General features: G+C 50.0%; 1 protein-coding gene across 1 annotated transcript; it reads right to left on the bottom strand.

Annotated features, from left to right (window-relative positions):
• Window positions 1-256: 256 nt before the first annotated feature.
• On the bottom strand, window positions 257-22,862 carry gcn1 (GCN1 activator of EIF2AK4). The gene is made up of 57 exons (XM_079340990.1): window positions 22,793-22,862; window positions 21,421-21,523; window positions 21,270-21,333; window positions 20,562-20,693; window positions 19,758-19,866; window positions 19,559-19,657; window positions 19,017-19,151; window positions 18,755-18,932; window positions 18,597-18,671; window positions 17,679-17,807; window positions 17,174-17,224; window positions 17,005-17,103; window positions 16,748-16,921; window positions 16,515-16,667; window positions 16,330-16,422; window positions 16,153-16,228; window positions 15,509-15,668; window positions 15,179-15,368; window positions 14,740-14,864; window positions 14,482-14,660; window positions 14,298-14,391; window positions 14,100-14,213; window positions 13,818-14,016; window positions 13,490-13,642; window positions 12,456-12,637; window positions 12,255-12,335; window positions 11,884-12,027; window positions 11,589-11,713; window positions 11,287-11,476; window positions 11,127-11,197; window positions 10,821-10,986; window positions 10,531-10,725; window positions 10,197-10,443; window positions 9,954-10,075; window positions 9,733-9,847; window positions 9,456-9,635; window positions 8,908-9,128; window positions 8,755-8,823; window positions 8,538-8,676; window positions 8,258-8,454; window positions 8,027-8,169; window positions 7,823-7,940; window positions 7,522-7,737; window positions 7,278-7,442; window positions 6,929-7,090; window positions 6,754-6,846; window positions 6,524-6,667; window positions 6,174-6,443; window positions 5,976-6,089; window positions 4,870-5,100; window positions 4,589-4,782; window positions 3,421-3,535; window positions 2,814-2,910; window positions 2,496-2,644; window positions 1,569-1,679; window positions 898-1,119; window positions 257-816 (listed from the first exon to the last, which is right to left on the bottom strand). The coding sequence occupies exons 1-57, from the start codon at window positions 22,808-22,810 to the stop codon at window positions 691-693; spliced, it is 8,016 nt and encodes a 2,671-aa protein (XP_079197116.1). The 5' UTR covers window positions 22,811-22,862; the 3' UTR covers window positions 257-690.
• Between the last annotated feature and the right edge of the window lie 833 nt (window positions 22,863-23,695).

Below are 23,695 nucleotides of genomic sequence, written 5' to 3'. Positions count from 1 at the left end.
CCTGATGGAGATTAAAATACAAGTGGATATACTACATCTGCACAACGACACAGGAAACAGGACAGTCAGAAATCTGGGGGAAAGAGGGGAAAGGAGCCACAGGTGCGATTCAAACCCTGGGCCACCCACTTGGAGGATTAAAGCCGGAGCGCCATTGGATATTTTACTTGGTTTATTCCAAGGGATGCACCTTAAAGTGTAGGGTGCATAATCTGAGGCCCCTAAATCGGACCCTGCAGAAAAAATGACATCACCATTTTTCATAATACAGCATGAAATCAAGATCTTTTATTTCATATTGCCTTATTACAACCGTATCACTGAAATGATGTTTTGCTCTGACACAAAAGTCCAAAGGAAGGTTTAAGAAAGGGGCGTCATTTCCTGACAGCAGAATTTGAAACCTTCAACATTGTTTGTGTTTTGCAACTCAATTCACCAAACTACAAACCAATTGGCCAGATGTAGTTCATTAAAAGAGTACAAGGCAATTTTGAGATCAAATTAAAAATAAAAAAAAAATAACATAAATTTGGCTTAAAGGTTGCTAAAATAATCAAAGGAGAAAAAAAAGACGACATGTATTTGTTTGGTAATATGTAAGAAAGCCCATTTCAGCCAGGGTCCAGTAAAGGCAATGTTTGGGTTGTGGGGATCTACAAAACCATTTCATTTCTCCGCCCCTCTCCATCACGTAAGGATGGTGTCGTCTATCTCTTCATTGGAGTCTGGCTGGCTGGCGATTTTTTTCATGGAACGCCGATGACACTCAGACAGCAGGTCGTTGCTTGCAGAGTCCAGAATGGCAGCAATACTCTATTGGAGAGGAACAAACAGTGAATGATTTTTTTTTTCTTCCTAAGTTGTTTTTGTGGTTTTTAGAAAGTGGAGTCTCACCTGCATGGTTTCTTCTCCCTGGCGGAGCCGCAGCAGGTTGACAATAGTGTGTTCGCTCTGAGCTCTGACGCTGGTGTTCTTGTCCTTGGTGTTGTCCAGCAGACTCTTCAGCAGGGGCTTGATGAGGTTGGCCTCCATGGAGGGCGTTGCTGGGTCTTTAAAAACCCACCACAGCACGCGCTCCGACACCAGTCTGATGTCACTCGACTGGTTCTGAAGACACTGCGTGATCACACAGACAAGACGCATCAAAAAAACAAAACCTGCTAAACAGATGAGCTCGTTCAACCCACCTATCACCTGGTGTGTTTTCTTTATTGTCACATTGTCTTCATTTGAAGCCAAGAATATGAAGAGCTTCAGTTCACTTGGCTCAGATTTGATTTTCTGGTACCACACAGGTCTGGTACCACACACACACACACACACACACTCTGGTTTCATCGTTCTATAATCTATGTTGAATGCTTGATGTAAATGCTGAGTCGCACTTTCTGAACTTCCAGCACAACACACTGGTTTCTGACCATGTGGGTACTTGTCACTGTCTTCTTTGTTCCTTGACACACGTTGTTATGACCTTGTTATGACCTTTATACTTTATTGACTGCTCTGTCAAGTTGTTCTTATGCAATCACTGACTACATTCGTGGATGTTTTGGTGCCCGTACCTTGACAAACTGTGTGATGGTGCGCTGAGAAACACTACTGCTTCCTTCAGTTTGGAGATGATGCCTCATCAGGTATCCCATAGCTCTGATCCCACTGGTCGCTATGGGAATCTGTAAGGAGAGCACAGGTAGAAGTTGTACTGATACACATGGTAAATGGTCACACATTAAGGAGGAGTGATGTCCACTGGGAAAACTCAGTGAGCATTTAAAGAGACACACACCAAAACGGAGCGTTCAGAGAGAGCTGGTTTCTACAGAGTCACAAACCTCCTCTGCTGCTTGATTCATGTTATATTTGGACCAAAGCTCAGAAACACAGATGTTTCATTTAGACCACAGGGGGCGCTGTTTGAAAAGGTGGACAATATGTCCTCTTTAATGTCTGCAGCTCGACTTGGGTCTGGACATCAGATGGATGCAGATCAGGCAGGTTTGACACTCTGCTTCTCGGTTCAGTCATGAATGAATTCCTCAGACATCTCGTTCTTAAACATGGCAACATTTGTGGAATAAGTGAGATACGATTATCTGTGACGAAAAGGGAAATCTACCGACAGTTAATTAGCTTTAAGACTGGACGGGAGACTTTCAGCTCTCTATCCAACAGTTACAAAAACATAGGGACGCCCTCTGGTTGCCTGGTAACGCTAAGCCCCGTTTCCACCTAGCATATTTTTTCATTTGTTTTCAATGAGAAAACTGATAGAGAGCGTTTGCAGCAGCAGACAGTCAGCTGGAGTGAAATAGTGCAGAGCTGAGCGTCTTCCATCCGAGCGCCACAACAAAAATACAAAACAATATCCAACGCCACCGTTAAAGGTTACTTGGACACGATATTCATGGCAGCCGGGTTGACCCGTTCAGAACAGATGTGAGTGATATTGGTTTTTAAAGACACGAGAGCCGCTCACACGTTGTCCTCACCCTGTCAGCTGTGGCATTGGCCAACACGGTTTCCATCACAGTCTCACGGTAGTCCGGCCCACACAGCTTCTCAGGAGCACATTTGACGGCTATGGCGAGCGCCAAGCTGCGGCCGTGACGCACCATCCAGTCGACACCGGACACGTCCGCTGAGGGGCGAGAACAACCGTTAGTCAGAGTGTAAATGTACTGTACAAAGTGTAGTGCAGAAAGTGTTTCATCCACATGGTGCTGACGTCTGTGAGGAAGCACGATAATAACGAGAGCACACGTGATGTCATATCGGATATGTAGCGAGAACTGTAGTGAAACACCGACCCAAGACGTGCTGAAGCAACAACGTCTTCAGCTCCTCTTCTGACAGGAAGGCACACAGCTCGCCGATACAGCCAGCCGAGGCCATACGTGTCGCATCCTGCACAAAGAGACACACAACCACACACACACACACACAGACACAGGCACACAGACAGACAGAGAGAGAAACACACACACAGGCGCACACACACACACACACAGACAGAGAAAGACACACACACACACACACACACCGACAGACAGAGAGAGAAACACACACACACAGGCACACACACACACAGGCACACAGACAGACAGAGAAACACACACACAGGCGCACACACACACACACACAGACAGCCAGAGAGAGAAACACACACACACAGACAGACAGCCAGAGAGAGAAACACACACACACACACACACACAGACACACACAGACACACAGACACACACACACACACAGACAGAAGAAGTTTGAACGTCATGTTCTCGTAGACACATAAAGGTTTCAGACTCTTTTTATAAAACCACTTCCTCTCTGCTTCACTTCCTGTGTGCTGTGATCACGGAGGAAACGCCGCTCTGTGAAATCCCTACATGTGTGAGAAGGGTTCGCATGTCATACCTCGTCGTGTCCCAGCATGCCCAGTAAAGTGGGGGTGATGTTCTTGCGGATGGCTGGGTCCACCTTGGCCCCGGCCCCCTGGATGACAAACCTTAAGGCTTGGAGCATGGTCTCTCTGTGAGGAATCACACAGACGAGTCAAAAACACAAACCATGATGTCACAGTTATTCAAAAAGCACCGGCCTATCAGCACCCTCCATCACACTAAATAGTGATTTGAAAGAATACACCAGTATTGATGTTTGGTTTCTGTCAGTGGGAAGATTCATGGTGGATCATGTGACTCAGCAGAGGAGGAGACGTCACACATTGATCCTCTGAAGCAGCAGCCTGATGATGAGCGAATATCATGAATGCATCCTGTTTTCAAACCTTTGTGGCTGAGGCAGCACATTATTCAGTCCCTCCAGGATTTGGAGGAGTTATACGGCTGATTTCCCCAAAAAAAAAAAAAAAAAAAGCCATGCATGGATGTGATGTTTATAGCTGTTTTGTTGCACTTAAATTGCAAAAGGGAGGTAAAAATGTCAAAACTGGTTGCGATTGTTTTCATTTCCTCAAACACACTTTGATGTGATTAAATGATGCCTATATTTAACCTGAGTCAGTTACATATTCCTCTGCTTCACTCAGTCACTTATAAATTAAATCATATCCAGGAAGGAAGACCGGCACCTCTGGATCAAGCGTTGAGTGTCTGAATCACGCTGCTCCACTCAAGTCATGGCTCAAAACATCCGCTAACAGCTAGCCGCTAAACCAGCTACCAACAAAAACAACGCTGGAAGACATCCTGCAGTTCATCTCCTCACATGTGACTCTTTATTACAAGAATTAGTCAAGCTTTGTTTCAGAGAAGGCCGTGTGCCTCCACGGCGACAAATAAACAATCGACTGTTTATTTAAACACGCCGGGGTTTTGTTCGCCACTGTCACACGGGAACCAATCAACGGACTGCAGTGTTTAACTCCACCTTTAAGGGCGGATCATTATTTTTCGGCCCCCCAACGGAAGGGTCCCAAAAATTGGGACGGTACGAGTCGGTTATTTGGGGAGCTTTCCTGGTTTTAGTCTGTGGAAACGCCACAAAATGCACGCCGTACCGAGCCGGACCGCTCGGTGCAAACGGGACCACTTTAGTGGTGAAATGCTGAGTGAGCGCTCACCTGACTCCAGAGTCCTCAGCGTTACGGATGGCGGCGAGCTGCTCAGTGAAGAGCGGGTCCACCTTAGAGTGAATGGACACCAGCTGACCCAGAGCCTCGGCGGCTCGCAGCCTCACACCACGACTCGAGTCCTGCAGAGCCTTCAGGAAGGTGGTCTGCAGCTGAGGCAGGAAAGGCTTCAGGGCAATGCCCACCTGCAGGAGGAATTCAATCCAGAGGTGAACATGTCAATCATCCGTGTCTCACTGCCAATCCTGAAGAAGTGGTGCACAGACTCAGACCTTAGCAAGCAGCAGAGTGAGAGTCTCCAACAGAGCCGTCTTGACTGTCCAGGCGAATCGGTCTCCCAGTATGCGAATGAGCGGTCCTGTGATGTTCACCACAGAGGGCCGCAGTGCCTCAGGGGAGGTCAGTTTAATCACCCCTCCTAACGCTTTAGCAGCCTCTTCCTTCTGCTCTGGACTACCGGTGAGGACGCCTTCCCTGAGCACAGGCAGGATGCAGGTCACACCCTGAGGACAGAGAGAGAGAGAGAGAGATGAGCTGCAGTCAATCATCACACGATCAACCTCTGACATTAGTCATGATCAGTGTTCCAAATAATCAAAGGTTTTCCACTGTCTGAGGTCGTGTGAACAACACTCCAGATGTTTGTGATGTTCGTGTCATAACGGACTGATGAAGGAGGAGAGAGAGGGAGGACGTCTGTCAGCCAGCTGTTCTTATAATCCCAGTGATCCTCGGCCTCTTTCAGACACACCCAGCACCCTTCCTGCCTCGTCCCAAACACCACAAAGACAAATCTGCAGACGTGCCTTTAAATTAAGCTGCTTCTAACTGCAATCATTCTCCAGATAACCTGAACTCCAACTTCACCTCAGCTTGTGTCTGTCTTTTCTCGTCTTCTGACTCCTCAGAGCTCACATTCACACACTGATGGTAGAGGCTGCAGCAGAGTAAAGAGTCACACACACATTCACATTCAGAGGCCCCTGATGAAGCAGCAGGAGACACTTGGAGTTAAGTGCCTTGCCCAAAGACATGGGAGCCCCCTGGTGGTGGGATTTACATACTGTGCATTTAAAATGAACGTGGGAGACGTTAGCGTCAGAGCGCACACCGCCCACAGGTTCATTGATCCAAGAGTGGAAGTGTGCGAGGACAGACAGGCCTCCTGGACGAGCGGTCTGAGCGTGTGTGTGCACAAACACTCCCTTAGCTACAGGAAGTCTGTGGGTCAAGTTCTCAGAATGGCAGATACATCCAGATGAAGGTAAAGACAACTGGAGGCTTGTGTTTCTTTAAATAGTGAATAATAACTGGAGTGATATATGTGAGTCTGGACAGCCGGTCCCAGCCCAAGAGAGCTGGACGTGTGTCTTCTTACCTTCTTGGGCAGACAGAATCCAGGCAGGTGCTGACCCTTCACGTCTGCAGCGACTGATCGGATGTCTCGATGCAGGTCGTCGATCAGAGCCAGCTGGCTGCTGGCATCCAGTTTCTACACGTGCAAACAGAAAACCTCATCAGGACACATCCTCTCTCTTGGTAGACGTGTTAAAAAGCCCTCGTCTTCTCGGCGTACCTTGGTGATGGAGTTGATGGTGTCCCAGCTCTGAACCAGGACTTCTGGGTTGGAGTCGTTCAGAAGGCGGATGAGACCCGACAGCAGGTTGCGAGTGTGGGCGCTGTAGTCGAGGCGAGTGCGGGCGAAGTATCCGTTGAGGATGGTGACGGATGCCTGTCTGAGGCCAGGATCGGGGCCTCGCGTGGCCTCCAGCAGGTCATCTATGATGATCCGCTGGCCAACCTCGTCCTCCACGGAGAGGATGACCGTCTGACAGCTGCACAGCTCCTGTGGGGACGGCGGGACACGCATCGCTCACGGTTTTGTTCTTTAACACTGAAACACTGAAAGAAGGCCTCAGCGCTTACCTGGGCTTCGTCCTCCGCTCCCAGCTTTTCCTTCAGGGACGAGAGTATGGCAGGCAGGATGACCCCGAGGTGGCGTGTCAGAGCATCGCCAGCCACCGCCGACAGGAACGCCAACACACGCGTGTTCACAGGAGGAGCAGTCAGCTGTCACAACCAGAGATGAGCTTCGCTTTAGACCAACAACATCACTAAAAACCCCGAGCACTGACATCACCACCGCCACCTTTTACCTTTGGAACTAAGTAAGGCAGCACGGAGCGACTCTTCACCGCCATCACTTGCTTCAGGCCGTCCAAGGCAAACTCCGCCGTGTCCTCGTCGTCCTGGAAACAGATTCAGTGTTGAGCGTTTACCTGGATTAGATGAACAGGCGTTTGTGTGTGTTTGTGTCTTTGTTCCCCTCACCAGCTGTTTGAGCAGCGTGGGCAGGATGTCGTCCAGCGCCTGGTGGCCGATGGTGGCGTGAAGCTGCTCGAAGGTTTTGGCTGCAGCCTCTCGGACCTCCTCCAGAGGGTCGCAGAGAGCCTTCCTCACCGTTGGGACCAGGGACTCTGAGAAGACCAGCACCTAACACGACAACACTCAGTCTCATCACCGGAGGGAACGTGTGTTTGGATCACTACATCATGACTTACAGACAGTAAAGACAGACACAGCAGCTGAAGAACTTTGAGGAGAGGAGACTAAAGTACATCAGTAATCTCTTCCTCTGTAAGTTTGAGCTCGTGCTGCACGTTTACGTCGAGTTGCTCACCGCGTCTTTGCTGGTCGACTTCATGATCTCGCTGAGGCCGATGCAGACTCCCTGCCTCTCGTCACTCTTGTCCGAGCGCAGCCCCTCCTCCAGGATGGGGATTATCTCAGGAAGAATCTTCTCTCCTAGCTTTCGGACCAGATCTCCCAGCGTCCTGGCAGCGATCTAAAGAAAGAGAAGAGCCGGTGAGGCACGAACACAGAGACGGGGAGACGACGAGGTCACGCAGGCGGAGGAGCGCTACCGTTCTCTTGTCAGGACAGTTGGAAGCCAAGAAGCCCAGCAGCAGACTGAAGAGGGTCGGGAGGATCTCTCGAAGAGTTCTGGGAGTGTTGGACACGACGATCTTCCACACATGGAGGGACGCCTGTCGAACCACCAGCTGAGTGTCTGAGCGGCCCATATAGAGACCAGACAGGACTCGATTACGCCGCTCACCACCGAGCGCCCCGATGATTGCCTGGGGGAGTAAAGGTCATAGGTCAACAACAAACCCATCTCTTAAAGCGACAGCGAGGGACAGTGCAGGAGAAATGTCCTCGTGCCTTGTTGGATTGAGCCGTTCCAAAGTTGTCATCCTCAGACGCCGTCTCGGTGGTCATCTTTCCGGTCACTCCAGAGATGTGGAAGAGCAGGTCTCCTAGCAGCTGCACCGAGCTGAACCTGCAAGAGAAGCAACGACATGAGCTCGTCAATACGCCGGAGCTTCATCGCCTCACTCACGTTTTCACTGTGCGCTTCAATCTGACCTGATTCTCCACAAGTCGTCGAACAGGCCCTGCTCCAGCTCAGGGAGCAGCAGGGCGATGGCCGTCTCAGCGTACATGCTGATGATCCGCTGGCCTGCTCGCAGCGCCGTGTCTCTCACATATTCATTCTCATCAGCTAGAGCCTGGTGGACGAGGAAGAGGAGCAGTGACCGGGCGGTCCTTCACAAACACTCACAGGATAAACCAGGACTCAAACGTTCCTCATGTTACCTTGAGGATGCAGGGAATGATGGGCCCGACGTACGGAGTAAAGCGTTCTCCAAAGGTCAGCGGCAGGTAGATGAACATCATGATGTAGCCGTCCCTCACGTGGGACGCGATGTCCACCTTGCTGGCCGTTTGCACCACGTCTGGCATCAGCTTGTCCAGCTTCTCGACTCCCAGTCCGGCCATCACTTCAGCCAGACCTGAAGACACAAACACAGGCGTTAAGTCAGGCGAGGACGAGCGAGTCAGAGTCGGTGCGGAGGTCGAGTTTCAGGGCGCCGACCTTGAGCAGCTCCAGAGCGATCCACAGAGCTCTGTTCAGACGCCAACGTCTCCATGAGCCACGGCAGCAGGTCATCGAAGCAGGACTCACCCATCCCTTTCACCATGGCACCGAGGGCTTTGGCTGAAACCGTGCGAACCTGGAGAGGAGGAAGAGAAGCTACAGCCGCCATTCAAAGTCACACAACACAAACTGCTGTTTCCATAACGTGTCACACCTCAGGCACCGGGTCCAACAGGGAGGCCTTCAGTCCCGGGATTACACTGGGTAGGTAGGGTGAGAGATCCTAGAACACAAAGACGTCAGACAGCTCTTCACACTGCACTGCTTTAAAGGTGAGCGCTCAGGGAATGGGGAAAGGGGCGTGTACCTTCTGGTCAGTCAGGGAGTACATGTTTCCGATGATCTGAGCGGCCATCTTGCGAGTGTCGGTGGAGCGATCCTGGAAGGCTCTCTGGACGATGGGCATGATGAGGGCCAGAGACGGGGCGTCAATGAAGTGAACAAACTTGGTGTCCAGCAGCGTCTGCAGACACGTCTGCGTCCTCCTGGACGGGTCAGTGAGCGCGTCCAGCAGGATGGGGGTGATCGCTGAGAAAGCAAGAACGGCGTTGAGTCAAAAAAACAGATCCTTCCTGCATATCATCACATCCGCTCTGTGAAGCGTCTCAAGATAACACTTGAGATGGACAAATAATGATCGATTGATTGATTGACGGGCTTGAAGTTTTTAAACTCATCATACTGTAAGATTGAGCGTCTGTTATCATTGAGTCTTTTACATCATCACATGATGGTTTCTATGGAAACGAGTGTGAACGAGAGACTGGATTGGTTCACGAACGAGGCGTCCACTTATCGACCAATCAGCCGGGAGCTACGCCGACACCAGGCTGAAGATGGGCTTCGGACACTTACCCAGGATTTCAGGGTTGCGGATTACGGAGCCGATGAGTCGGAGGGCCTGCTGGCCAGCTTTCTGCACCTTCACGTGGGAGTCAGTCAGCACCTCAGTCAGCTTGGGAACAATGCTGGGCAGGCAGGAGGACAACTGCTTGGGTGCACAAAAAGCCATGGCACCGAGCAACTCCACCGAGCCTGGAGGAAAAAACGAAGGGGCGTCGATGTGTTAAGAAGGCACAGACGTGTATCCTCTCTCAGGACATTGTGGTCATCTCCGAGAGACGCTCCTCACCTGCTTTAGTTCTCCACGACTCCTCCTCCAGGGCCACCAGCAGGGAGGGCAGGACCAGCTTGACTCCGTGGGCGCTCAGGTTTCTCATCACAGCCTTGGCACAGTCATCTGCAGCCTTTCGCACGAACATTCACAGCCCCATTATTAAATCAACCTTTCGATAACATGACGTCGAATCCACGGTGCACAAAGTGACACTTTGATGCTACATGTCGGCTCACCTCTCGGACATACTGATTTCCGTCTCCGAAGCAGAGCAGGAGGTGAGGCAGCACGTGAACCACGTAAGGCTCAAACAGCTTCCCCAGCATGTTGCACAGCATCTCAAAGGCAAACAGGGCTCCTGTGAGCAGAGAACAGAGGTCAAAAGGTCATTCTGTATTCTAAACCCTTCAAGCACTCGGTGTTAACGGACGCTGGAGAACAGTCCCAGAAATGTAAAGTGGTTGGAAGACTTCACCGACCCTCTCTCCGTCTGAAGTTTTTCTTGTCCTGGATGGCGTCGGTCAGCGTGGTCATAATGTCCTGCTGCTTGAGCGCCAGGATGCCGAGACCTTTGACCAGGCCGGCCAGTCCGTAAGCTGCTCCCTTCCTTTCTGCGTACTTGTCGCTCTCCAGCAGCAGCTGTAAAAGGTTCCTCACTATTCCTGCGGCGTCCTCTTTAATGGCAGGAACTAAAGGAGGTAAACAGCTCGCAACTGATTCCTGGACCTGTGGAGGGAGGACAAACCACGCAGACCTTTAGTCAGGCAGTGAAGCGGCTTCGTTACAGTCCGGGATGCAGAGCTGACGTCATACCTGCTGTGAAGGAGTGGAGAGTGCGGTGATGAGTTTGGCCACGATGGGCTTGACCTTGGGGTCGCTCTTGTCGAGATGTTTGGCCAAGGAGCCCATCAGAATAACCACGCTCTGACGGACGGAGTCGTAGCTGGCGTCCTGCGGGGCGTTTTTCAGAAACTCCTCAAAAACTGGGAGCAGGCAGCTCACGCTATCCTGTTCAATCAAACGTGGAAATGATCACAAACCACGTCAACATAAACCTCGGTGAGCTTATCGTAGCGCGCTTAAAGGGAGGCCCGGATCAGTACCTTTCCATGTGTGTTCAGAGCGGAGAGGGCAGCGTCCAGCATGCAGCGCCGCACCTCAGGGTGGCGGTCGTTCAGCGCATCGGGAACGAAGAAGAGGAAGAGAGGGGTGACCTGAGATTCATCCAGATACTGGGACAGCTTGTTCAGCGCCAGAGCGATTCCACACCTGACAACAACAACAACAACAGGAAGTGCATGACAAGAGCCTTCAGTTCACAGGAAGGAAGCAGCTACGATTCACACCTGATGTGGAAACGTCCGGGAAAGGCGAGTACAGAATACAACTTTAAAACTATGAAGCGTTACCTGGCTTCCCATTGGTCAGGAGGAGATTCAGAGATGACTCTTCCCAAAGCATCCAGCACAGGAGGGGGTCTCTTTAAAAACAAAAAAAGCATACAAACACATCAGACTCACTATGTTTCATGATGTTGTTCACACAGCAGGAGGTTTGTGTCTCTCTCACATAGAGCTTCTGGTGGTAGAGCTCAGTGAGCTGGCCCAGGACGGCAGCTGACTGGTCTCTGTACTGGGAGACAGCGCTCGACAGAGCTTCAGCTGCTGCAGAGCGGACTGCTTCTTCATGGTGGGTGACATCGCCGATCAGCAGGGAGCAGATCTCAGGCACCAGCTCCAGACCCAGAGACTCCCAGAGTCTGAGGAAGTAGAGTTAATACAGAGCAGACGTCACAAAAGGCTGCACGACCAAACAGAGCGTTACAAAAACTAAACAGCAGCAGAATTCAAATGCAAGCCTGTAATACTTACTTTTCAGCCAAGGCTCGGCCCTCCTCCTCAACATCAAACCTGGAAACCCAAAGCCTGCGCAGTAAACTCAGGCCGCTGGTCTCCGAGCTGTCTGTGGAGAGGGCAAACTCCATCTCCAACAGTCCCTGAGCACGGAGAGATCACACGTGTCAGGCTAAATCATCACTGAGCTGTGTTCCCTTTTTTTTTTTTTTTTTTAAAGCTGAATCTGTGAAGAAACATTTAAATGTGTTTGCTCTGCCGTGGCAGGAACCGATCCCGACTAAACCCATCCTATCACGTGATCGAGTCTCACCCTGAGGGCCGCGTCCCGGACAGAGAAGCAGGATGACAGCAGGGCGCCGAGCAGGACGTCGATCTCTTGCTGTTCTGCCACCGTGCAGCCCTCTCCTCCTCCTGCGCTGGCACACAGCGCCGTCAGGCACTGAGAGGCCAACACCTGAAACACAGAGCGCACATGTTCACGTCCTTCCCTTTGCACGTGTGTTACTGGAGGAATCCTCTAGAGGGAGCTCCACATAAATCCCAAACCTGTCCATGTTTTTAGGTCTCGTTCATTTGCACTGCAAGTAATCTCTTTCTCGTAAAGCTACCTTTTTCTTTTTGTCCTGTAATAACAGAAAGTGAGCTTTATTTTGAAAGGGCGTTTTAAAAATCAGACTCTACCTGGAGTCTTGGAGTGGCTGTGGAGATCACTCGCGTGAGCAGCAGCAGCATGTTGACACGAGGAAGCAGCTCGGGTCCGTTCTGAGGCGAGAAAACACAAAATGTTTCCATGTCATCATCGTTTGTTCTCCCAGCTTCCTTTTATTAACCATCAACGACAGACGGCTCCTGTCTGATAAGAGAAGAGCTGTGAGTGACTACCTCGTCTATAGTGAGGTCATCGCTCTCCGTGGTCGCCCGGAGCTGGGAGTGTTCAGTCACGACTTGCAAGGCTCTGACCATCAAGTTTTCAGTCTCCTCGGTGCTGCCTGAAGAGTCTCTGAGCACGGCGTTGAGGAGAGGGAAGCAAAAGGAGAAGGCAGGGGCGGACAGTCGAGTCCCGTCTACAAAGATCACACAAGACAACAAACATTACTTCCTGACTCGAGGACAAGGACACGCCCACCCCGGCAGGTATCTGAAGGACACGCCCACCCCGGCAGGTTTCTGAAGGACACGCCCACCCCGACAGGTTTCTGAAGGACACGCCCACCCCGGTAGGTTTCTGAAGGACACGCCCACCCCGACAGGTTTCTGAAGGACACGCCCACCCCGGTAGGTTTCTGAAGGACACGCCCACCCCGACAGGTTTCTGAAGGACACGCCCACCCCAGCAGCTCTCTGAAGGACACGCCCACCCCGGTAGGTTTCTGAAGGACACGCCCACCCCGGTAGGTTTCTGAAGGACACGCCCACCCCGGCAGGTTTCTGAAGGACACGCCCACCCCGGTAGGTTTCTGAAGGACACGCCCACCCCGGCAGGTTTCTGAAGGACACGCCCACCCCAGCAGGTTTCTGAAGGACACGCCCACCCCGGCAGGTTTCTGAAGGACACGCCCACCCCAGCAGGTTTCTGAAGGACACGCCCACCCCGGCAGCTCTCTGAAGGACACGCCCACCCCAGCAGCTCTCTGAAGGACACGCCCACCCCGGCAGCTCTATGAAGGACACGCCCACCTAGAAACTCTTTGAAGGACACGCCCACCTGGAAGCTCACTCAAATGTCCCTGCCAACAGAGCCCACCAATCAGAGGAGAGCGGGTCCTTAAGGAGACAGCAGCTGACATGAAGCGTTTGAGACCCGCGTCCCGATCTGACATCATTCAAGGTGAAAGGTGAGTTTAAGCTGTCGAGGGTTTGATGTGAGACCTGAACTCATAACTAGATTATGACCACGGAGCCGTGTGTGAACTCACCTGCAGTCTTGGCGTCTCTCTGTGGCACGGTGAGGCTGTGAAGCAGCTGTATCGTGCGGTGAGCCGCCGTGTCCAGGTCCTCGTGTCCCCAGGCCTCGTCCAGGTCACATTCTGGCTTCAGCAGGCGTAACGTCACGTGACCCACGAGCACGGCTGGAAGAGAAGGAAGACTCGTTCACATGAGAGATCCTGAGGCTTCCTTCTCGGACACACACACACACGGACACACACAGGGACACACACAGACACACAGACACACAGACACACACACACACACACACACACACACACACACACACACACACACACACAGAGACAAAGCACGTACCGAGAGGATGGAGGTGTTTTGGCATGAGGCACACTCCCGTGTCCAAGAAGAGCTGCTGGATGCGGGGAGCAGCCAGGGGGGAGTTCAGCAGAGGGATCAGGGCCTGGAGCACGAAGGGGAGCTCCCTTGTGATCTCAGGTGGTCTCTCTATAAGGGTGGCTTCCAGGAGACCCACCAAACTCTGCAACTCGTCATCCAGCTGGTGAAAACAAGAAAGGATTGATCAGTCATTTCCTGCTTCGGGCACTTATTTAAAAGAGATCCCTGGAGTCCACTGCGTACCCCTTCAAGTCTCTTGCGGATAGCAGCCTCCTTCTCCAGCTGGTTCTGCATGATCTCCTTTTGTTTGCTAGTTAACTGTAACTCCTCTTTGATCCCTTTTTTCTTCTTCATCTCCTGCCGTGAGAGAAAGACAGCACAATGAGTTCTGGTTCACACACACACACGCAGTGAGCTCGAATGATGGCGGGAGCACCGTACCTCCTGTAACTCCAGTTCGATGATCTGCTCCTTGTAGGAGTAGGCCTTGTTCTCCCTCTTCATGTTGGCTTTCTTGCTGCTTTCCTTCTGAGCACTACAGCCAGCGAAGACAAGAAAACAGAGGTCAAAGAAGCGATGAGCACAAAGAGGCGTGGGTCGATGTGACAGACCGGCGGTGTGCTACCTTTGGATGATGCTGTCGTCATACAGTTTCCCCTCAGGTGTGAGCATGATGGCGTATTCCTCCCTGGTGACTTGGAGCAGAGCCGGTTTACCGAGACCCTCAGTGACGTGGCTGATTACGCGAGGCAAAAGCTTGTTCGGGGAGAGGCCACAGAGGGCGCCGACTGCATTCTTCACCGCCTGAGGTGAGAGCAGGTGAATGTCTTGGCAGCACATGATTTGATGTTTACACCTCCCCAAACGTCTGCTAGATTCTCACCTTGTTGTCAGCGTTGACCTCCAGTAGACGTGGCAGAATAGCGTCCAGGTTCTTCTCTATAAATTCATCAGCTTTGATGTTCATGGAGAGGAGCAGAAAAGGCCAGAGACCACGGCGCGCTTCGACTGTAAGAGATGAGACGCCGTGTTAAGAACCAGAGGAGCCCGCACAGCCAACTAGCACGTACGTCTGCGTGAGAGGAAATGAGTCTCCGTGCCCGCAGGCGCCGATAGTCTGTAATCGTCATTCTAAAAAGAATGAGGAAGCAGATTTACTATAAACCGTTATCAGGACTTCTACTTGAGAAAAACGTCTGATGAAAAGTCGTTTTGTTTTTCTCATCGCGCTCTGATTTCCTCTCAGCAGCCGCCTCGATGTCGGCTGACAACCGACACACACCCGAGGAATCTCCTGGGTGTGCGTCGACTCGTTCTCATACCGATGGATGGATGATGAGTCACTATCAGGGTCTCCATGGCCAAGTTCTCGGCTTCGCTGGGATCGCTCACTTGGCCGGCAGAGGAGCAAACAACACACAGAGCGTCGAGCAGCGCGCGAGGCGGGACGTAGCTGCGTCCCAGCTCGGTCGGCTCTCCGGCGTCCGACACCAGGACGTCTTGGGGCAGAATCTGAAAGTTCAAAACATACATAAACATCGAGCCATTTGAATGATGAAGCTGCGGGGGGTCAAAGGTTAACCAACAACCACTCGAGCGGCTTGAGGCATGACGGGGTCAGAAGGTGAGGGAGGGTGAATGTCGCTCTCGACCTTGTGTTTGTTGATGACCACACGCAGTTCTCCCAGAAGTCCATGGGCTAGACTCGATCCACCCAGAGAGGAGAGCAACTTCCTGACTGTCTGCTGTGCCCGCTTCCTCACACGCCAGCTCCGGGAGAGCAGAACCTCGACGATGGCGTGATGGTACATCCTACAGAAGAGACAGACTCAATACACAGATCCTTCAATCTGAACGTTTGATTATGTGCATGATGGCCACCCTGCACGTAAGCTTTCATGATTAAAGTGCAACCCAGGGAAGCACAGGCAGCGGTTGGGTGAGGTGGGCAGTGTGATGGACTGACCTCGGGGTCGTAGTGGGCCGGTCTCTGACACGGTCACAGGGGCGTTTAGCTCTTTCTATCCTATCACACCTGTGCAGTACTCGATCGCCCTGCAGATGTCACGAAGCTGAAGCACGTCGGCACGTCTTCTACTCTGCCCTGTGACCCCCTCAGAGACCCGTCCACTACAACCCGGAGGTCAGCCGGGCCGCTTCCTTCCTTCTGCACACTGAGCACGCCCGCCTCAATCCACTCCGATTCATGGATCATATTGATAATAAGAGCTTAAATTCCCAAGGACGTATGTTTATGTATGTCTGACGTGTTTGAGAGTTAAAAGCAGTGATTTACTGCATCTTGCTGCTGTTGAGTCGATGAGCGTGGTCGAGGACGATCCTTTCACAGAGCAGCAGGACGGTGAGCAGAGCTGAGGACGGGACAAGAAGAAGCAACACCGAGCGATTAGTGAATGTTTTGATAACTGGAGAAGCCTCACAAACTTTGGCTCAGTTAGAAAGATGAACCTACTCTCCTCGTTGGCCTGGGAGAGGAACTTCTCTGTTGTGAAGAGCGGCTTCTTCTCATCCAAGATCAGATTCCAAAAGCCAGAAAACTTGGCCTCTGCAGAGACAGAAAGTTCACACCTCTCGTTAATGCTTTTATGCGACGTTGAGGTTTTTTTTTTGTTCACACGTGAGGACGAGGAGTCTCACCCGTCTGTGTCTCCAGCAGTGCCAGCCGGCTCAACAGCACAGACGCTGAAACACCTTCTGCAAGTAGAGCATGCTGGGAGTTTTGTGCCACCGCCTTCTCCACTGTCTGGAGCAGCAAGGGCATGAAGTCTGAGGCTTGAGCCAGAGTGTCACCTGATCAAAGACAAGAAAGGATGATATTCAGTCTGAGGCGGGCTAAAGAAAGGCACGGATCGGAGGGACATGTGACTGACCTCGGAAGGCCCCCAGCATGGCCTGAAGATAAGCGTTTCGAACCAGCGAGGTGGACGTCTTGAGGGTGAAAGCTTTCTTAAACCAGTCCATCAGAGGCGCGGGGACTTCCACTGTGAGGCGTCCGCTCCACTGGGCGAGCACGGACACGGCGTGGACCAAGGTGCCCTCGTGAACTAAACAGAAGGCGGCATGTTCAGGACTCGCGTGTTCAGACGGACCAGGATTAGTCCTGAGGATTGTGTTGAGACCAGCGTACCTTCTTGTTGTAAATAAGGGATGAACATGACGGTGACTGCAGCGCTGAGCGTCTGGCTGGAGGTTCCTGACACGGCGTGGTGACTGCAGCTCGCCACTCCTACAAGAAGACAAGTTGATAAAAGCCGTCTCATCTCACGGAGGTTAATGCCGTTTAAAAAGCATCTTACCCGACAACACGCTCATCTTTTGAGCAACAATGGTGAGCTTCCCCTCGGAGCCTGCAAACACACACACACACTGTTATTCAGGATGCCACATGTGATCCAACCACCTGAAGACGCATGAAGAAACCAGGTTTGTGCTTTTTTACAACTAGCCGTCAAAATGACTCGCAGAAAGGAATGAAGCATGACCAGAACAACAACAACAACAACAGGAAGTGCCTACGTCCGTATTAAACATGATGAAAAACACATACAAGGATGAAAAAGAGCCGCCGCCTTTCAATAATATAAATCCACTAATAGAATATAAAATCGACTCCTGTCACTGTTTAAACAGCCAGTACAAAGTGCCAACACCGTTCTGTTGAATGGTTTAGAAACGGTGTGCAGAGAGAGCAGCAGTGTGTGTGTGAGACAGAAGAAGAAGAAATCAGAGTCTGAATGATGAAGCCCCTGAAAGGACGACTTGACGGCGCTGGTTTTATTTTGAAGAGAAGGTTTGGTTCACCTCCGAGGATCTTAAAGAGGTGTGTGACGATGTCCTGCACAGATGTGGGGTCACTGCACTGCTGGGCCAGGTGCTGCATGGCCTGCACCGCCTCCTCCATCAGCTGAGGATTATTGGCCTTCAGCTGGCCTGAGACACAAACAAACCAGAAGTGAGGACACATGCGTGCATGCTGTGGACATCACTAACTTTAAATCCCTCACTCATCACTGTTTGTTGGATGGTCTTCTTTGACCCGACACACTTAAACATTCTAAGACTCTCTTCGGTCTGCTTCCTTCAGACCTTATTTTTTACATGTTTTATGTTTTTAACTCTTTTATCCTTTCAAACTCTGCAGCACTTTGAGGATTTTAAAACTGTAAAGTGCTTTACAGATAAAATGTATTATTATCATCATTCTGAGCCTCAGCAGTCAGAAGAGAACAGGGACTTTTACTCTTCTTATTGTCTGTTCCAAAAGTCCCAACAAAGATTTTAAATCTCCCTTTTCTTAGAACATCAAAATAAGCTGAAACTTCTCTCGTTGGACGTTTTCAAGAGGAAGTGAAATGACTTGGAGGCGGAGTCATCTGGCTGTAGATCTTCTTCCTGATGTGTTACGGGACGATTCTGACCAACTAGATTTGTTATTCGTGTCTTTTAACTGCCTCAGGATGTTTGTTTTGTCTGTCTGATACTCTGCTGCTTGTTTGAAAAGAGATTGTTAAACTCAATGAGGTTTTTTCCTTAAATAAAGCACTGTTGATGAAGTGATGGAATATTCACATATATTGTGTTTTATTTTGAAGTTTACAGGATCTCTGTCCCGGTCGACCTGGATGCAAACTTTGAGCTCGGAGTCTGTTTGAAAGGGAGCAGAGCGAGCACGCTGCAGCCAACAGACCTAAATCATCTGAGCATCTACTAACTCCTTACTTGCAATGGCTTTTCCAATGTCCATAGCATACTGACTGAGGTCCAGAGTCACAGCCGACAGGAGACAGGACACGGCTGAAAGAAGAGCAGAAGAAGTTTAGTCCAGAGAAGGAGCGGCGCCTGAGAGTGTCCGTCCTTCAGCGCTGCAGGCGTCTCACTCTGCATGGCGTTCTCCGGGCTGCGCAGCATCGTCTTCTGCAGCGTGGGGAGAAGCAGCTCCTTGAAGTCCGAGTGGGACACATGACGGAGTAAAGAGCCACTTTTCTCCAGGAGGTGCTGTCGTGGTTTGGTCTTGCTCATGAGGACTGACTTGATGTACAGGTCGAGCAGGGCACTCTGAAAAGACACAAATATCTGTCTTTAAACCTCGAACCCAGAGTCCAAGTCGGACCGACAGAACAGGAGGAGGACCATATTCACCTTGTGCTTCTCTATTGTCGCTCTGTCCTTCTGAGCCGTACAGAAGTCTAGACACACGCCCAACATGGCCAGAGTGGTGGCGCTCTGGTCCAAGGTCAACAGAGTGCTGATGTATTCATCAACGAGTCCAGCGTTCTGTTAAAGACAAACAAAGGTCAGTCACATCCAGAATTAGCCGTGGTGACACGGAGCAAAGCGCACTGAGGGGCGAAAGCATGGAGACGACGGCGGCAGGCTCAAGCTGCGTCCAAAACTGGAGAAACCTCCCAACAGCCAATCAGAAAGATTCCTCTCACCGATGACCGAAAAAGGGTAAACAGGATCCGACGGGTCGCCGCAAAAACAATGACAATGATCGCACGGCGGCGGTCCAACTCGACCAACAGTCGACGTGTCGGGGACGTTAGTTTAGTTACATTTTACATTTAGTTACACATTCACACACTGATGGTAGAGGCTGCTGCAGAGTCCATCAGTATTGACTCATTCACATTGAAAGGGAGACTTTATGGTTGCACATATAAAAAGGACACCTGACTTACTTCCAGCCAAAGGTGACGGAGATTCTTCAGGATGGATTTCTGAGCGGTGGTCTTGGCTCCGCCCACCACTTCAGCCACAAGCAGGCTTTGAACCTCCACCTACGACAACAGATGACAGAGACATCAGACGTAAAAAACACTGAGCCTGGTGTCATATAGCAAAGTAAGAAGTGTTTGCAGAGGTGCAAAGCAGACTGACCAGTTTCCTCCAGACGGGTCCTTCTCTTTTCTCCGGGGCAGAAAAAACCGTGCGGGCTAAAAGGCAGGTCCAGGACAGGCAGATGAAGGCAGCAGAGCCGGCACTCTTACTGAAAACATCATGACAGTGTTAATAAGGAGCCAGGAGAACCAGGACCATCTCATCCACTCTGTGACCACACATGGCCTTTCTCAGACCGCCGATTCAAGCTGCCATATTCACGCCTGTGACGGGAGCAGAGACCATTTGTGGGCCGAGTTACAGAACTTTTGCTTTTTGTTCCTCTCGTTGCTTAATCGATGCAAAGTGTTTGAGTCGTACTCGTACAGTATTTGGTTTTTCTTACTTTGAGAAATGTACCACATTAAGTCTGGCTCACAGCGCAGGAGTTTAAATCCTTCCTGATTTTAAAATCAGATATCACGTGCATCAAGAGCCGGCAGGATCAGAGCGCTTTGTGCAGAAGTGTTGGGTGAGTGAATGTGCGGGGAGGCCGCTGACAACACGTGAGCTGGAGGTCAGATTACACGACATGATGTCCACGAGCCCCGTTCATGACTTCACCACCAAGATTTTAAATTCTAAACATCAAAAATGTTTGAAATCAATCAGGGCGCTCCTGATTGGATCTTCATACGACTCAAAAAAAAACCTCAGGGCAGAAAATCCATTCTGAGCTGGCTCGAGAGCGACCCTGTGACTGTCGGGAAGCAATCGGATGATCCTGCAGTCGGACGTTGCCATGGTGACGTGGCACTTGTTTGAATTGTATGAAGTGGTGTAGAGACTCATCCTGAGCAGTACCTGGGCTCCCCGCTCCTGCTGATGACTCCACTGTTGAGCAGGCTGTGAAGGAGGCTGCTGGCCAGGATGTTGGGCTGACTCTCTGCCAGCTGGGCGATGACGGACAGGAGCTCTCTGCGTGATGCAGCATCCCTGAGACGAACACACAACACGTACGATCACAGGTCGACACCAGTGAACAACCTCAACACAGCTCCAACAGCAGAAGCTCACAGGCTGCATGACAGTTTGAAAAAACTATTAGCATCATGAAGGAGCTTGAAATACTTTTCTTTATCTACTCTACTTTTTATGATATTTAAATATGTGTAGAGAAGGCTTAATCAAGGAGAGGAGAAGGGGTCGCTTTAAATGGGTTCATATTAATATTGTTGATTTGATTATACTTTGATTTGTTGTTTGTTTTTCAGTTTACTTTATCGTGCTACTCGCACAATGAATCTAAGAATCAGAATCAGGTGTCACTTAGAGCCACAACTGACCAATGCCTCGTGTGCAGCCGTAAAGAAAGAGCACGTGTGCGCTGAGAAGAAAATGTCTGTGCTGTTTCTATGACGACAGTCTGTGGACGGCCGCTCAACGACCGACACTGCTCCGTTACTTCTAACTGCATGACGTCAACAAGAACTTTCTGAAAAGATGAAAGATTTTCAATGTGAGCGCTTGGAGCGCTTCTGCAAACGCTCTCTACTCGCCGCTGACACTCACCGGTATCTGTGTGGAGTGAGACAGAAGAGCTTGCACAGCCCTTTGATGGCGGGCTCGGGTAACTCTGAGGGGTCATTTCAGAGAAGAAGCATTAGTGTTGATAAACAGAACGTGAAACGATCACGTCAGATAAAGAAAGGAGGGAGCTCACCTTTGCCCTTTACACACTCTTTCAGATCTCTGAAGATCTGCTTGCGCTCTTTCACGCTCGCCGTCGTCACATTCACTGCAAATTTCTTCAAGGTGTCTGAAACCTGCAGTGAAGGGAAAGAGATGAAGGATGCAGTTTATAACGTTGTTGACATTCGATTGTTCATTCCAACAACAAACAGGTCTGAGTGTTTATTCATTATGGGAATTTAATTAAATCACAATAACTGAAATGTTCTTTTGATTAACGACTTGTGGAGGGTTTGGCTCGAAGCGTCATTAGCGCTCTGAAATTGATCACGTTTTTAATTAGGATTTGTGTTTTAATGGAGGAGTGATAAGATGAAATCATGATCAATCGATGTGTCACGATTCACTTCTAATCGGAAAAATGAATCTCAGTCACATGTGAGCATCAGCAGCTGTAGAGGGAGATTTAGTTGGAGGACGCTCCGGCGTCTTTGAAACCAGAGGTGTGGAAACATTTTGACTTTAAGACAGAAAATGAAAGAGGTGAGAAGAAAACACGAGACAAAAACTGTGAGCAAATATCACAAGAAGACAAGAACTACACAAACAACACAACCAACATGATGCAGCATTTAATGAGAAGCTCCAACCACCTCCTCTTGTTGAGAGAATAAAAACATTAAAAGACCAAACCACACTGACAAGCAGGTTAGCGGCTCCTAAAGGAATCTGTTTCACTCATCCTCTGTCTTCAGTTTCATTTTGTCAATCATATCGTCAACCCGGCATCATGCATGTTATCGTGAGTTGAGTGAATCGTTACGTCCCTAGTTTTATCGATCATGAAATGAAGATAATCAAAGTTAAAGAAAATCTTACTGAGTTCTTTCCCTCAAACACAGATCTTTCAATTGTATTCTATATTTTTCACTTCAGTTTCTGAATGTTCAGATCCACGTTTAATCCTCCTGATCCAGTCAACCAAAGCTCCTGCAGCTACATGTTGATGTTGAGTGTTTAAAGATAAACGTTCATAGTGATGGACATCAGCAGCCTCTGCCAGTCATGCAGCCCAACGTCATCACGTACAGTCACAGTCCGCTGACCTGCATGTTCTGAGTCTTCAGACCTTGAGCACAGTACGTTAAATGTCTACCTCGTTAACATCAGGACCCTTTCTAAATGAAGCTACACCCTGTCTCTGGTCCAGTCCAGGCCGGCTGACGTCACGCAGCGCTCAGCCAGCAGGCACGTTTATAGTAATCACCAGTTTCCGGTTTAATTCCAAACCCCACCGATATGCACATAAAGAGGCACCAATGAAGGCATGAATTCGGGTTGTTCCCCGTTTGAGGTCCTTTCGGTAAGCGGATACTCTACTTTTAAAAAACAGTCACACAAACCTGCGTGTCCGCCGCCATCTTGCCGGTCTTGGTGCAGGAAGAACTTCTTTACGTCACTTCCGGCAAAAAAAACTACTACGTTACGTATTTATTTGTCTCTTAAAATATATATTGCAATTTTTTTCCAGCGTTGTTGTCTTACAGTTGTTGTTGTTGTTGTTAATGTTAAAAAATACAAAGAATAGAAAAAAAATTGGAATGAAAAAACAAATAAAGGCACACGCAGAAAAATCTTCACGATACAGTCAAAGGAACATAAGACCAGTATGTAGCTTACAATTAAACCATATCTGTGCTTACTGAGGCTTCTGTACTTCAAGCTCCCGTCTGATTAATCGTATCAGAACCTTAAACCAGACACCATGCTTTATTTATTTATTTTATTCTCGAAAAATGGTTGAGGGCATTTTCAGTGACTACAGAAAAAGCCCAAAGTTATACATGTTATGTTAATTTTATGTTATTCCCAGAGCCGTATAGTGATTATCATTATGGACCCAGCAGGACATTTAGAAAGTTTTGACAGAAAAAAAACATTTTTCCATAAAGTTTCCCAGGAAGTGAGGAGCGCTGCAATGGTTAATTAATCTCCTATTTTCCTGGAAGCCATGGAGGCCAGGAAAAAAAGAAAAGCCAGCACCCTGGAGTCTTTCCTGTCCAGCAAACTGAAGTCTTTGTAGCCCCAGCGGTGCCAGTCTCCCAGCTTCCAGAGCCTCGTGCCCTGCAAGTTCCCAGTGACCTGGCCCATTTGCTCCACAGAGCCTCCCTGCCCCCAAGAGCCTTTGGAGCAGGCTCTGACCACTCCTGGGTCCCTCCCTGCAGAGGCCCTGGCCATCCCTTATTCCCTTGGTGACCTGCCCTTGTTTCTCCTTTGATGGCAGGGCTTTAAAACCATGTGACCCT

Source organism: Symphodus melops (assembly GCF_947650265.1).
Source record: "Symphodus melops genome assembly, chromosome: 1".
Classification (NCBI taxonomy): domain Eukaryota; kingdom Metazoa; phylum Chordata; class Actinopteri; order Labriformes; family Labridae; genus Symphodus; species Symphodus melops.
The sequence above is the reverse complement of the archived record's forward strand: the minus strand, read 5'-3'. Positions and strand labels throughout refer to the sequence as shown.

Excerpts from the sequence above, each read along its gene's own strand:
- gcn1 (XM_079340990.1), bottom strand. Across the intron at positions 14,661-14,739 it reads AGGTCAACGCTGACAACAAG|GCGGTGAAGAATGCAGTCGG; the intron begins GTGAGAATCTAG and ends CTCTCACCTCAG. Across the intron at positions 11,477-11,588 it reads GGCCGAGCCTTGGCTGAAAA|ACTCTGGGAGTCTCTGGGTC; the intron begins GTAAGTATTACA and ends CTACTTCCTCAG.